General features: G+C 36.3%; 2 protein-coding genes across 3 annotated transcripts in view; one reads left to right on the top strand and one right to left on the bottom strand.

The window, feature by feature from the left end:
- SMC6 (Structural maintenance of chromosomes 6) overlaps nucleotides 1-6939 on the top strand; it is a 34727-nt gene extending 27788 nt beyond the window's left edge. Inside the window, exons 20-25 of the mRNA XM_027364620.2 lie at nucleotides 1733-1898; nucleotides 2024-2137; nucleotides 2390-2484; nucleotides 2684-2834; nucleotides 5515-5639; nucleotides 5817-6939. Coding sequence (XP_027220421.2) covers nucleotides 1733-1898; nucleotides 2024-2137; nucleotides 2390-2484; nucleotides 2684-2834; nucleotides 5515-5639; nucleotides 5817-5850 — 685 coding nt within the window. The 3' untranslated portion in view covers nucleotides 5851-6939. The remainder of the gene's footprint in view (nucleotides 1-1732; nucleotides 1899-2023; nucleotides 2138-2389; nucleotides 2485-2683; nucleotides 2835-5514; nucleotides 5640-5816) is intronic.
- A 2062-nt stretch (nucleotides 6940-9001) lies between these two features.
- Nucleotides 9002-15000, bottom strand: part of LOC113812683 (uncharacterized) — a 10228-nt gene continuing 4229 nt past the window's right edge. For both annotated transcript variants that reach the window (XM_027364610.2, XM_070133263.1), the window contains one exon: nucleotides 9002-11672. In XM_027364610.2, the coding sequence (XP_027220411.1) occupies nucleotides 9796-11672 (1877 nt within the window). In that variant the 3' untranslated portion in view covers nucleotides 9002-9795. The remainder of the gene's footprint in view (nucleotides 11673-15000) is intronic.

Here is a 15000-nt window from a genome sequence, read left to right on the forward strand (position 1 = left end):
ATGCCGCTTGCAAACTACTGAATAAGCCAGTTGCAAACAAAAAACTGCCGATGCACGCCAACAATCCTGTTATCACATCCTCTTGCCAAACTTTTTTACCCGGCAGCATTGGGTAAATCAAACTCACTGTGGGGATAGCAAGTTTGTATGTGCCATTCCCAGCTGCATCAGGTTGGGATGGCAAAAATGCATAGTACATTTACTGTGAATTTTTTTATGAATTGGGTTTTACACAGCATGGCTCCACAATCTAATCTATTATGATCAATTACTAGTCCTACCCATATCCCTTGTTTATCCTTTTCCTTGAATTTTGGCACGATTCTTAATTATTTTTTATTTCTAGTCATATTGTTATCAACATCTTGTTATTAACCCACTAACGATGGGTGTCCCACATATGAGACACCCGAAAAAATACACATTGTTGGGTGTCCCGCCAAAGCGAAGCTGTATCGGGGCTCGCACTCCGACACAGCAGCGGGCCATGGTGGGCAGGCAGGCAGAGTCCAGGGCAGCCCTGCTCGTTGATTTTGTAACTGCCCGTAATCTTTTATTTTCGGCTTCAAAATATAACGGCGTTAATGGGTTAATCCGTTGGATCCGGTGCTTCCATTTTGCAAAGTTATTTTGTGTAAACTTTTATTTTTGCATTTTTACCATTTTCTGTTCTTCATATTTGTCTTTCGATTTGCTTTATCCAGATGGTACTCCATATCATCTCTGTTTAGCTAGAAAAAGAAAAAGTATGGAACATTTGATTATTTGTCATATACCTCATTTTTTTTATAATATTCAGATTTCCATAATACAACCTGCACCGCTAGGCACAGTGGCCAGGAATATGGTGTACAGTATGGAGATGGTGTCCTCCCTGGAGCCGGCGCTGTTCCAGTCACAGTTTACGCACATTACATTCCCTATTTGTGTATTGAAGGGAATAATGCTAAAGCCCCCTTCTAAGTGCCTTATGAGTCAAATCACACTCCAAGAGGTTTGTGCACTCGTGGTGAGTCTTTTCTGTCCCCCTGGTCTTCACCTATGACGGCAAGTTGGTGTCAGCCCGGCCCTCGGCCAATTTAACCACCTGGCCCAGATTTTTCCATGGTGGGAGCTTTACATCATCCGGATCATAGGGATTAAAGTATTATCATTATCATAATGTTAGTGATAACAACATTGATACTAACATTGTGAGAAAAACATTTAGGCCTACTAATTGGCTCCTTGGTGGCAGAGCACACTTCTAAAGCCATCTATGTGCAAATAAAATTCTCAATACTACAGACATTTATCTGGCAGCATATGATAGTATTTTCAAATGTAGAAAAGATATAAATGAGAATGAGAATTTTCACAATACAAGAGTTGTATTTAACTGCTTTCGAATATATATTTGTCAGAAATGCATATATTTCTGACAAAGATATATTGTGAAGATAATAATTTTCATTCATACCTTTTACATTTGTCACCATGAATAATGTTCAATATATTCAAAGTTTATAGTTTCTTTGTTTAAATTTCAGAGTTTGTTAGTTCTGCCTATACAAATAGTAAATGATGTGAATATTTAAAAATTGGTCGGTATAATTTCACATTATTGAGTTTATTATCAGATGGTCTTCCCTCTATTGCACTAAGAGTACAGGGCATGATTATTGTTATTATTAATATTACTCTTTAGGGTTTAAGCATTATGAATACTATAACATGTGGAATATTTTTCTAGGAGTGCTAAAGATGTAAATAGTCAGTACAAAGCTCTTGAAGCAAGATTAAGCAAAGAGGAAGCTGAAAGAGGTGACCCAGTAGAAATAGCGCAGAAGTACAAGGAAGTCCAACAGAGGTACTCAGGCATCATCAAAGCACTAGAGGGACATTCCAATCTTTTAGAGGTTTGTATGTTTAGTACTGAAAAAGATGGTAAAGAATACATTATATATATATATATCTTTATAATGGTTGTATTAACATTTTACATATTTTCCAAAGGTTCTGAAGTATCTCTTCTTCCTAACAGCTTATACAGCAGAGTCTCGAGAAAAGACAACAAGAATATGGATGTTTCCGGCGATTTACATCCATAATGATAAAATCATACTTCAGAAATAGGCTAAGTTTTCGCAATCTTCATGTAAGTGAAATTGTGAGGGAGAGGGGAGAGTGCCAAACAGTTGAAAGGGTACCGTAAAAGAGGGAGGTTACTTTAAGATTTTCAGGGAGAAGGGAGAGGTTAGAGGGCCATCCATGTTCAGTGCTTGAAAAACATTAGGGGGAGAGTATGTTGCCAAAAAGTGGACATAATTGGGTGGAGATGATGAGCATTTGTACTTCATATGTGTCTTATCATTCCAGAGAAATTATGTAAGATTGCTTTTTTTTTCAGGGATCATTACACTTCGACTTTGAAAAGGAAATCCTAACAATGAGGGTTGTCAAGTCAGGAAGTAAAGGTGATCATGATACAGTTAGTGAGCTACAGTAAGTGTTCTACAAACTTCAGGGTTTAATTGTATATCTGTCTATGTATTTATGTATATGATTTTTTCTATCTTATGTGCATATATACGTATACATATTTTATTGCCGTAATATTACCCAATATACCTTGTGTGCCAGGAATAAAAGATACAAGTAATTAATTATGAATGTTGTCCTTTGTTCTCTGTTGGAAAAACAGCAAAAACAAAAAGAGTGAGAAAGGTGCACAGCAGACATTAGCCATGATGTCAGGAGGAGAACGGTCCTTCTGCACTGTGTCATTCATCCTGGCTCTCTGGGAAGTTATGGACTCGCCAATAAGAATTCTTGATGAATTTGATGTTTTTATGGTAAGCTTAGTAAAATCTTTATGTATAATACCCCAGAGGCTGTATCCCAATATATATATATATATATATATATATATATATCTTCATCTGCTGCACAGTCCTCTTCAATGTCAACCCCTTCTTCCCTTACTACTACTATTCATCCTTATTGTCCTCCCCCCTGCTGAGCTACACCACTCAACACCACCCCATCTTCCTTTTGCCCTCATCCTTCTACTGCCTCTACCTCTACAAACTTTCTGAGAACTCTCTTTGGCCCAGTCAAATAGGATCGATTCTTTGTGATTCCCCCTACAGCCCCCATTTCTAAGAATACCCTTGTCACAGTTACATCTGAATCTCAAGGTTGTGCACTAACTGCCCTAACTGACCTTACTAGCAAACCCATTCCTGCTGAACCTCACCCCTTTCTTAACACTTGTACTGGAACTGTGTCTATTCCCCCAAATGCTTGTCCTATCTACAACAAGGACTGGTCAGACCATGAAAAGACCTACTTTCCTGCCTTGCTGAATATGATGCAGTGGCAGTACAATGTTACACTATTCCTACCAGAGGCCAATGTAAGACCCATGTCAATATTGCCAAGATTAGCTTCCATAGACAAGACCTCCCCCATGAGGTTTATATTGGTGGATTGTCTGATCATGTCCAACCATATCGACCCCTTCCTCATCACTGTCAGAAATGTTGGCATTTTGGCCACCTAGTCAAACATTGTCGCTCCACAGCCCGCTGCCCTCCAAGTGCCCAACCTGGTCGTGACAGTTCAAATTGCCCTACTCAGTCATGTACATGTGGCATTTGTGGAGACTCTCATAATGTATTTTATAGGAGCTGCTCTGCTTATAAGTTTGAATGTAAGGTAGCAGTCCTCAGATTTAAACCAGACAAGAAGCATGACAACGAGGTTCTTCTCTCTCAACTTTTTCCAAAACAGTCTATCGCTCTGCTCTCCCACCATCTTCACAAGATATTTCTACATCTCCCCAGGTACCTCTCCCCTATGCCTTAAACCATCCTACGTCTACTCACCCTATTCCCCCAATCTCTACCACTACCCCGATACCTACCCCTCCTCCTTACTTTTTTTGTAGTACCTGACAATCTAAAGGTTCCACTCCACCCTCTCTTTCTACATTCTCTCCTACACCTTCCTCTTCATCTGTTCCTCAGATGTATTTTATCTCCCCCTCTCTTCCTCATAAGAGAACCTTTGTTTCTGTCCTCTTCACCCAACTCCCATTCATAAACCCTTGAAGACATCCAAAACTTCCTAAAGATGACCCAAGGGAACACTGCTCCCTCATCAACCCCCCAATTGCTCTGTTGTTACTTTTTATACATTTGAATTATTTGCAGATATCCATCCTCCTCCTCCTCCTCAAATTCCCTACACCCTCCCACCCTCTCTACTACTTCCACTTGAATACTCACATCAGTTTCCTTCTCCAGACCTCTTCCCTCCAGACATTCTTCCTGATACTTCACCACTTTCCCCAGTCCCCCTTTCTTATCCTCTGGATTCTTCACCTACTTCTACAACAGCCACCTCTGTTTTCCTTGACAAATGTCCCTATTTCTTCCTCAGTCACAGATACACTGCAATTCACTGAGTTGCTCTACCCCCTTATATTCCCCCTAATCCTGTTCCCCCTACCCCTTTCCCACCCACCCAAACCAAAACCCAACCTTTTCCACATACCTCATCCTCTCAACCACCCAAAACCCCAACCTTCCCAACTATCCCCCCACTCCCTCCTGGATACACACATGAATGTCTTTTATCACAGTACCCTTCCTCAGACCTCACATTCCATATTGAAGCCACAGACACTATTCCTTCACCTACTCCTTCACCGTTATCTCAACCCTCAGATACCTAACCCCCTACTACTAAGACAACCATATCTACCGTTATCACCTATTATCCCTATTCCTTCCGCAGTCACAGCTACAATACAATTCACTTAATCGCTCTACCTCCTTAATCTTTCCCATTTTACTAATCCCTGCTCTCCTTCATTTATTTCCCTCCTTTCCCTATTTGTTACCATACTTTTCTGTAACACCCTTTGACATCTTTGATCTTTGATATCTAACACCTTCCCCTCTCCCTGGATTCTTCTACTTTTCCTGCAGCCATCTCTATTCTTCCTTGAACATTTTTCCTATACCTTCCCCAGTCACAGATACAGTATAATTTACTCAGTCGCCCTACTTTTTTAACCCTCCCCTTTCTACTAATTTCTGCTCTAGTTCACTTGCTCCCCTTTTTCCTTTTTCACTACCATACTATCCTATAACGCTCTCAAACCTACGATATTTAACACATTTTATCATAATCTTTAACTCTCCCTTGCCCTTTTAGATACAATACTTTACCATAGGGCTATATGACCTTAGATGTCTAGCATATTTATTTGTTTCAAACATTAAACATTAAACATTTAGTCATCTGTATCCTTTCCACATAAAAAATAGAAATGGAAACATAGTATTGTTTCTCTTTTGTTTACAGTCTATGCCATGCTAGTTAATGGCAATCTTCTTCCATATTCTTCCTGATTGCTATAGCCATTATGTCAAGAATCAGGGAAAAGGTGGGCTATAGTCCAGTCTATTATTTTTTCATTTAATTCAATCAACTTTAATGACTAACTGCTACCTCCTCTTGCAGGATATCGTAGCAAGAAAGCAAAGTATGGACATGATGATTGATATTGCAGATTCCAAGACTCAGTACATTTACCTTACACCATTGGAACTCAATAAGGCAGAACATCCAAATGTTAATATATACAGGTGAGTTGCAAATAATTAAACTTATGTCAATGAAAAATTAAGAGATTATACTTTCCTTTGTCATTTATTGTAATTTGGTTTGAAAATTATTTAAGTATTGGTGCTAAAGGAATTATTTTAGTATTTTAAATTTTCTTAAGAATGGGCTGGATATCATTAACTTTTGACATATTCCAGGATGCCTGATCCAGAAAGAAGAGAGGAAGATTAGAAAACAAATTCATCACATTGATGAGAAAGGTTGTCTGTGCAGATAATCATCATTACAATGAGATTCAGTGTTAAAAGATCACCATCAATAGAATGATGTGAATGGCAAAGACAAAATATGTGGTTCAAATGACTAGTATAATATATGTGCGTATTTATGTATGCACATACATAGTACATAACATACTTCTTGCCCCATTTTCTTTCTTTCCACTGGGATTTATGCTCTAACAAAGGATCAAGAAGAAAATTTCCAAACCAAGAACTTCCAAAGTCAGTAGACTTATTAATTCTTAGCATTTTGGTTTTGTTATAACTTTTGACATTATTAGTATTACTATTGATTTTAATATTATGTTTTAATCATATTAGAATACTGTCATAACTAGAGAAAATGAAATGAAAGTGGAAGGGATCATGAATAATTTAATTTTTATATTTTTGTTAGAACATTAAATTGACACATTAATGGTTAGAAATTGTAATGTAATAAGGTACATGTTTCATCTATGTAGTTTGCTTATATTTTCCATTCACAACAGTTTCTGTAATTTGTAATTTAACTTAGATTTTAGTCAGAAGTATGTTGCTGTTAAGCTTGTACATTTATTATATATTGATTCTGAATTTTGCCTGTTTATCATTTTTTTATGAAAAAGTAGGAGAAATATAAATATGATTAAGTTAAAAGACTTGAATCTGTACTTTGCTCAAACATTATTTTGTATTCTTTTTTTTTTTTTTTTTTTTTTGTTACAAAATTCACCAACCATTCAACCATGTATTTGTTAATCTTTATAGATACTCAAGTGGAAAAAAGTTTGAAAATAATTGGATAAAACCAACTCAAGAACATGGTAACCTATGCAATCCCTCTCCTACCCCAGTTTATATACCTAAATCTGTATGTTCAAGAACTGTGGCCTTACTTTATATCTAAAAATGTCTAAAATTTATATGCTTGAAACATTGCTTGATATAGACTTGTATGAATATTATACCCTTGGGAGGGATAACAGTTGTAATTAAATCATCACTTATTTACTGTTGTTAGTCATAGCTGGAGAAATATTTTAGACAAAGGGACATATTGCAGTTGTTTTTTTTCCCTACCTTAATAATCATAAAATAATAATAATAATAATAATAATAATAATACAAATAGATTTTAAAAGTAAACATGGAATGTTATCTTTAATAATGAAATTTACAAGTAATTTTGAGGAGTACAGTACTTCTGTATTTGACCTTATTTCCAGTCCCTACTCAAAGGATAATAAATATCCTAACTGATGGGAACAGTCCCCCTAATCCCATGCTATTAAGAGGTATGGAATACAGAAGTAGCTTATATATGCAATTCCCACACTCTGCTTTGACAACCTTTTTTCCTTCCTCAGATGCATACATATCCTTCACTTGATCTAATCCCCTTACCTAACCCCATTCATCAACACCTTTACCTATCTTTAACCTTTTCAATATTACTCTAGATAGTTGACGCATAGCAACTACTAACTCAACTACTCTTCACTACCCCTTACTGTACCTTTCTATAGGGCTACACCAGGATGTGGACAGAAGAGGATTAAGAAAAGGAAAGGGGGAGAAGAAAAGACCATGCAAAATTAGTTGAGACAATGGGTATGGTCCAAGGTGAGGGTGATCCCTTACATTAGAATTCTGACCCTGTCTCACAAGCCCCCCTACAACAAGAAGCAGCAAGGGGGGAGCTATCAACCAAAATTACCCCCCCCCTTCCTTGCTTCTTGTTATCAAGGTGTTTAGGAGATGCGGATGAGGCCCAATGTACAGGATTACCCCTGCCGTAGACCTCAGCCCTCCCCTCAACAAATTTTGGATGGTCTTTTCTTCTCCACTTCTCTTTTCCCTTCTTTTCTATCCACTTCCTAAAGTGTGAAAGCCATGCTGGAAGGATGAAAGACTGGCTTTGTATCAGTCTTGAAGGGCCTTAGCACTCCCTTTGCTCCTCTTTATCCTTTACACAACCAAAATATAGCAATATGGCAAGTCTTGGGAATGAAGTGCAATGTAAGGAAAGGTCTTGCAGCATTATGACAAATTAATATGGCAAAAGAAGTAGGGAGGGGGGGGGAGCAGACAAAATATGTTAGTCGTCAAAAGTGGTTAAGAAGGAATAGCAGAGTATGAAGGCCATTCATGACTGACAAAGTCATCCTTTCAGCACAAGGATGTGGACCAAGGCGATTCACCCCTTTGGGCCTCAGTCCCTGTCTCCTATCCCCCCCTTGACAACAATGGGCATGGGATTGGGGGGGAAATAAATAATTCAGTCTGACCATTGCGTTACGGACAGGGCAATCTGCCAGGGAGATGGAGACAGTTTCAGTACAGTGTAGTCAGCAAGTAGATTATGCTGATACATCCATCAGCATCTCTTCCCTCTACCCTGAACCATCCTACCTCTACTACTACTCTACCTTTTCCAGTCTAAATCCACACTCCAATCTTTACCACCTCACCTTACTTGTCAGACCAGACAACCTAAAATTGCACCCCTTTTTTTTACCCTTTTCTATTATATCCTATAAAACACAATAACCTTTGACACATTTTATTCTAATTGATAATATTTTTACCTTTTCCGTCACAGTACTTTACCATAGTGCTACATATTTGATTAGCACATTTATTAGTTTCAAACATTATCCATTAACCTAGGCCATTTATGACTGGTACAAGTGTCTTTCCACACGGCTCTCATACCTTCTGAAGTGGATAGTACTTATATATTTATTTTAAAAAAATTGTTGCATCAACATCTAAGGTTATTAGCAGCATATACAAAATATAGCAACTGGGTGAGGCTTGGGGGCTAAAAAGTAATACAGAATTATGATAGAGTATTGTATTAAAAGGGTTACAAATGAGTTAACAATTGGGACAAAATATGTTAGATAAAGGTTGTAGAGCATTGTTAGTATGGTAGTGAAAAGGATAAAGAGGAAATAGCAAATGGAGTATGAAGGCTGTTCAGGACTGACTGATCTGCATCAACATCTGTCATCAGTGGCGTATTTTGGTTGATATGTCCAAATGTTAAAGGTGAAGTGAAAGATGGTAAAATATGGGTCTAAAGAAGCGTAGAAGAGGATATTGAAGAAAAAATATCTTAAGAAACTTTTATTCTACTAAAACATAATTTATTGGTGTACAAGTAGTGATTACTGAATGACTGCAATGATGCATATGCACCAAGTGTTCGATAACTGCTTGCCTTATTGACCTAAATAACAATTATTGTTATAAATCTATACTGAAAATGTGGATTACACATTTGCCCACTTCTACTATCTACTGATACAAAAATACCACAGACACCTTTTAAAAGGCAAATCTTTATTTAATAAGATATATGTCAAATACTTTTTACTACTGGTCTGTCCGTAACTATAAATAATATGACAGCAATTTGTATCAGCAAATAGTTATATATCATCCAACTCTTGGGATTGGCAATGATTAGCTCAATTAGCACAGCCAAAGGATATCCATGCAGGATAATTTCACTGCACAGTTTCCTTAACCAATCATATGTGAAAGGTTCTGCATTCAGGAATGTTTTTTTCTGCTTTCACATCTGTGAATGAAGATTTAACCATTTGATATGAATATAGAAGTTTAAACTAACACGAGTATGCATAAAAAATAACTTACATAAAAAGATTTCAAATGAAAAGTAAATAACACTAGTCTATCAATAAAATGAAACTTGTTTACTGTCACCACCCAAGATGATGATGTGCATTTGAGAACTCTGGGCAGCACTAGCTTCATGTGTCAACCCCAAAATAAACTTGCATGTCCAAACAGAAGTGCCCTCATAAAAGATTTCTATACATCATAACTGTGCAAAATCTTGACATGGGATAAATCTTGGGATATGTACATGGGGCATTACATATCATTTTGATTCACTCTGTTTACTGGTGGCACTACTCTCCCCACTCTTGCTCTCTTTGCTCGCACCTTCACTCACTGATACTGTTTTTTCTGGGACTTTCTTTGCCTCCCCAGCTGATCCTGCTGTCACCTTTTCCTGGGATACTTTCAAGGACTCTTCAACTTTCTCTTGTTTTATTAGCCTTCCAACTTCTTTTACTGCTTCCTTTCCTTGAACGCTAATAATTTCCTCTGGATTTCCTTCCTCTTCTTGACTTTCTAGTTCTTCCTCTTCCTCTTGTCCCTCAATATCCTCCACTTCCTCCTGTCCCTCTAAGCCTTCTTCTTCCTGGCCTTCTAATTCCTCTTCCTCCTCCTCCTCCTCCTGACCCTCAAGCTCTTCATCTTCCTCACCTTCCATTTCTTCCCCCTCTTGGCCTCCCATTTCCTCCTGCTCAACTCCTTCCTCTTCCATTTCTTCATCTTCATCTTCATATCCCTCCCCAGTCTCATTTGCATTACCACTTTGTCCATTTGCCTGCTCTAGCTTCATTGCTTTGATTTCAGACATTTCTTCCTCTAGATCCTCCACAGGCTGGCCAAGTATCATGCTTGGTTCTTCTGCAGCACTTTCCATTTCCTTTACCAGTTGCCTTAGCTTAAAATTAGATGATATAGCAAATTTATTGTACTCCGGAATGGACATAGCATAAACATACATGATTCTATCTTTGGTCTGCACTCTCTCCCTAGGGCACTTTGCTTTTAATTTGGTCTGGAAGGATGTCCGGGCATGTTCACTCTTCCTTCTGCTAAAGCATGAAGAGGTACTGTCAATCAAAATGGGTACATCACCATAAACAGCAGCCTTTGACAGCTCCTCATGAATCTTCTCATCACTTTCATGAATGAGTGTGGTATACCGGAAACCATATTTTTCAATAGATCTTGACCATATTTTCTTGGCAATGAAGCATTCCAAGTACTTGGGTTCAATCTCTCTTACTCCTTCCTCTGCATCATGATCTAACTCATCACACCATTCTCGTATTTCACAGGTATCTTGATGCTTGTTGAACCACTCTGTCATTTCTGCTGGGGACATGGATACTATTTTTTTGGCATTTATTTTGCATACATGACAATACATATTGGCCACATCATAGTCCAATACAAGGCCTGTGGTCAGTTCAATAACTGCCCCAGCTACTAGGCAGAAATCACTACCCCACTGGTGATAAGTGGTTGTAAAGGCAACTGTAAGATCAATTAAGCCGTCTGTTTCTAGATGGCTCTTAAAAACTTCTCTGACAATGCCAACAGAAAATAGCAAGCTGTCCTCTGTATCTGTAACAACGTCATTTATGACCTGTCTTGCATAAACAATAAAAGTGGCCTCATTAAGGCATCTAGCATTGAAATACTTGCAGTAGTGACGTAGCCCACTGTATCCAAGGCCATTATCTAAAAATGCAGCAACATGTGCATAATTTATGTTTTCCGTTTTCTGAAGAATTGCGTCCTTCTTTTCTCGTTTTCTTTTCCGTTCACGAATCAGGTTGGGAGTGTTTGTTGATTTGCTATCCTCACAGACTGTGCAAGACACAGTAAACTCTGAAATCATGCCCTTTGTTGTTGGTCTGACTCCTATTCTCACTGCCTCTCCACACTCTCGACATGCTACCAAGGCACTCAAAGCTGAAACTTGGCTGGTAGTCATGTGAAGGCCTTCCGACATGCCATCATCCACCACCAATACTGATGAAACGTTCTTCTCTTTCTTCACTGTCGCTGGACTGTCGTCCCTGTCAACCCGAGCCCGTTTCTGAGGCCGCCCCCTTGGAGCAGGTGCATCAGGGTCCGCATTTTTCCGAGGTCTTCCAACCCTCCTCCCAGGATCTGTAAAATTCAGTTAGATGTTAACTACAACTCTTGCCCAAATGCCAGGAAACTGAAAATAATGGTCAATCTTACCAATCAATGCACATCTTGCACATGTGAACATTCAACAATGGCTCCCAATCATGAAACCCTGGATTAAGTAAAAATTATATGTTATTTTAATACAACCAATTGTCTAAGTGCATACTCTTTCAACTGAATGATAAAACCAGGAAAATGAGCACGTTGAATGTATCAAGCCGTCATAAATAAAATTGCTCTATATCTCCATTTATCTATATATAAATTTTGACAGTAATTCCACACAGTGTTGTTGATGGAGGTAGAAATAACAGTGACTCACAGCAAAAGCTTTCCAGAGCTAAAGAATGAAACCAGACTTCAGTTTGGCTGAGCTTAATGTCTAGATCATGCATTATCTTGACAACATTCATAAAAAAGACATTAATATTTCATAAAATTAAAATACTTTTGAAGATTTTAAAGACCAAAAAACAAATGAATCCGTTTTAAACACTACAAAATCACACACCTGCACCTCCACCCACTCCCACCCACACATACAATATGCTCCAATTCAACTCGGAATAGCCCTTTTATATATGGCATAAACACAATTCACTATAAATCCTGTGAAATCAGAAATTCCAAAACTATATAAAGATTCTGTACATGGATAGGAAGCACTGTCTTTTGCAGGCTTTATCTAGGTGGTCCATTTGTCCAAAATTGATATTTTAGAGAACTATACTGGACATAATTCTAGATTTTCCTTCAAAAACTGTACTAGTAGAATAATATCTCCAAACTCATATCTACCACATACACAAGTATGATGAATATAAAAATGAGTTGGTTATTCAATAAACTTGTGAAGATTTATACAACAAACTAACTGATGTCAGCTGGCTTCATCTCAAACAATTCTTGCAGCACACTCTGGAAAATCCCTCTCCTTTTGTCACTGTCTCAATGTCCTCATTCATTTATCATTCAACAACTCAAAAACATCATCACATTACAAAAAAATCCCTATCTCAATCTTACCGCACTTTAATATGAGAGCTACAACAGTCACTGACCTTGCAGTAATGTTAAAGGCCGTAATACTACCTTGGTAATGGGAGAAGGTCAGTCCATTTCTATATGGAAAGTTCAAACGGAAAAGCAAAAATTTACAGAAAAAGTGCTAGTGTGATAAAGCTTTAAGGAAATATACATTTTTCTTTTGCACAATACAACCTCTGTACAAAGGTCAAATCTTTGTATCTGTTATTTTTCCCTCAGTGATAAAAACAAAAAATCTTAATTCTCCTCTCCATCTGTCTGTAATATGCCTATTCTTGACTAAGCTGTTATGGAAATAACAAAGAGGAGGGAGAGGTAATCAAAGAAGAGAATCTATTTTTACCTCATAACAAGTTCTAAGATACTATACAATTGGTGTATAATTTGCTTACTAACAAAATATTAACAGACCAAACAAAAGTGTTAACAACTATACAGTACAGCGTGTGAATCTATTGTAGGAAACTAAACAACAGATAAAAACACACAGCATAAGAAAGATGGCAGGTGTCGTTTGTGCTTAGAATTTTCTGCATAATTTTTTATAATTTGATTTGGAAATCTGCTACTGTGAATCTTATTCTTCTCTATACAACAATTATCATCATTAGTAGTAGAAACACTAGTTCTAATGGTATTTTCATGGTTTAGTGCAAGTAAAGTGTTTTGGTATTTGGCAGTACTAGCATTAGGCATCAGCTCTAAACCACACCAACACCCTTCCTTTCCCCTCCCACATCTTTTGTAAGACTTGCTAAGCAATACAACCACAACTTTCTTGTGAGTATATCAATCTCTAAGTATTGTAAGAGGTAGAAATTCCATCAAATATCTCATGTTTCAACTCTGAATTGTTTATTCCAACTTTTTATAAGGGGTTGCTCCCAGGTTACTAACAATCTGGGGCAGATAAGGATTTAATAAGAACTCCTGGATATTACAGATTCAACAATATGGGACAATTCCATCCCTTTATACATAAAAAAAATAATAATAATAAAAAAAATAAAAAATAAATAAAATATAATAAAAATAAAAAAAATTATATATATATATATATATATATATATATATATATATATATATTTATATATATATATATGTATCTTATATATATGTATATATATGTATATATATGTATATATATAATATATATGTATATATATATATGTATGTGTATATATATATATATATTTATATATATGTATGTATATATGTATGTATATATATATGTATCTATATGTATGTATATATGTATGTATATATATATATGTATCTATATGTATATATATGTATATATATATATATGTATATATATATATATGTATATATATATATATGTATATATATGTATATATATATATATGTATATATATGTATATATATATATATATATATATATATATATATATATATATATATATATATATATATATATATATATTTATATAAAGGACAATAGCATTATTGTCAAAAAGTTTGACAATTCAAAATCCTGAAATCCAACTATACAGTGGTCTGGGTGCAATAAAATATTCAAATAAAATAACCTTTCCAATGAACATTCCTAGAAGAGGAGGAGGAAGAGAAATAGAAAGAATATAACCCAAACTATACTGGTATAAAAGGATGAATACCTCTGAATATCAATATGCATTACTAGAAACCTAAATGTTTACTAATGGTTTTCGCATTATATGGCTCTCTGGATGAGGTTAACAAATCTCTATGTAACTAGACGGAATCTGTAGGCCTTCCTAGCAAGAGCCACTTCAATCTTTATCTTGTTGGAACAAATATTGTACAGGTTTGTTGTTATTTTTGTACAAAAGGAGCAATTACTCAACACTAAGACATTACCAAGTTACAACTAGGATACTAGATATTCCATCAGATTGCAGCAAGTTGGGATGGATCTGGATAGAACACAGCTAATATAATTACAAGAAAAAGGTGTCCTGTAAACATTTACACCATTGCTAAAGAAACAACATTAGATGCTACAAAGTTTATTATGTATATAATTGTCAGACAAATTTATACGTAAAGGCTTAGAGATGTAAGAAACTTGCACTATTACAAGTATAAAAACTTGCGAGCTAAATTGAAATGAGGAATGGTTGTTACTGCATCAGTTACAACCAGATGAAAAGCCTTAAAAAAATACTGTGGTTAAAATCAGAGCATAAAAGGTTAAGATACTGAAGAAAATACATCATCAATGAACTATCAAACTTTAAAAATTTACAATGCTTTG

Source organism: Penaeus vannamei, chromosome 18 (assembly GCF_042767895.1).
Source record: "Penaeus vannamei isolate JL-2024 chromosome 18, ASM4276789v1, whole genome shotgun sequence".
In the NCBI taxonomy this organism is placed as follows: Eukaryota; Metazoa; Arthropoda; class Malacostraca; order Decapoda; family Penaeidae; genus Penaeus; species Penaeus vannamei.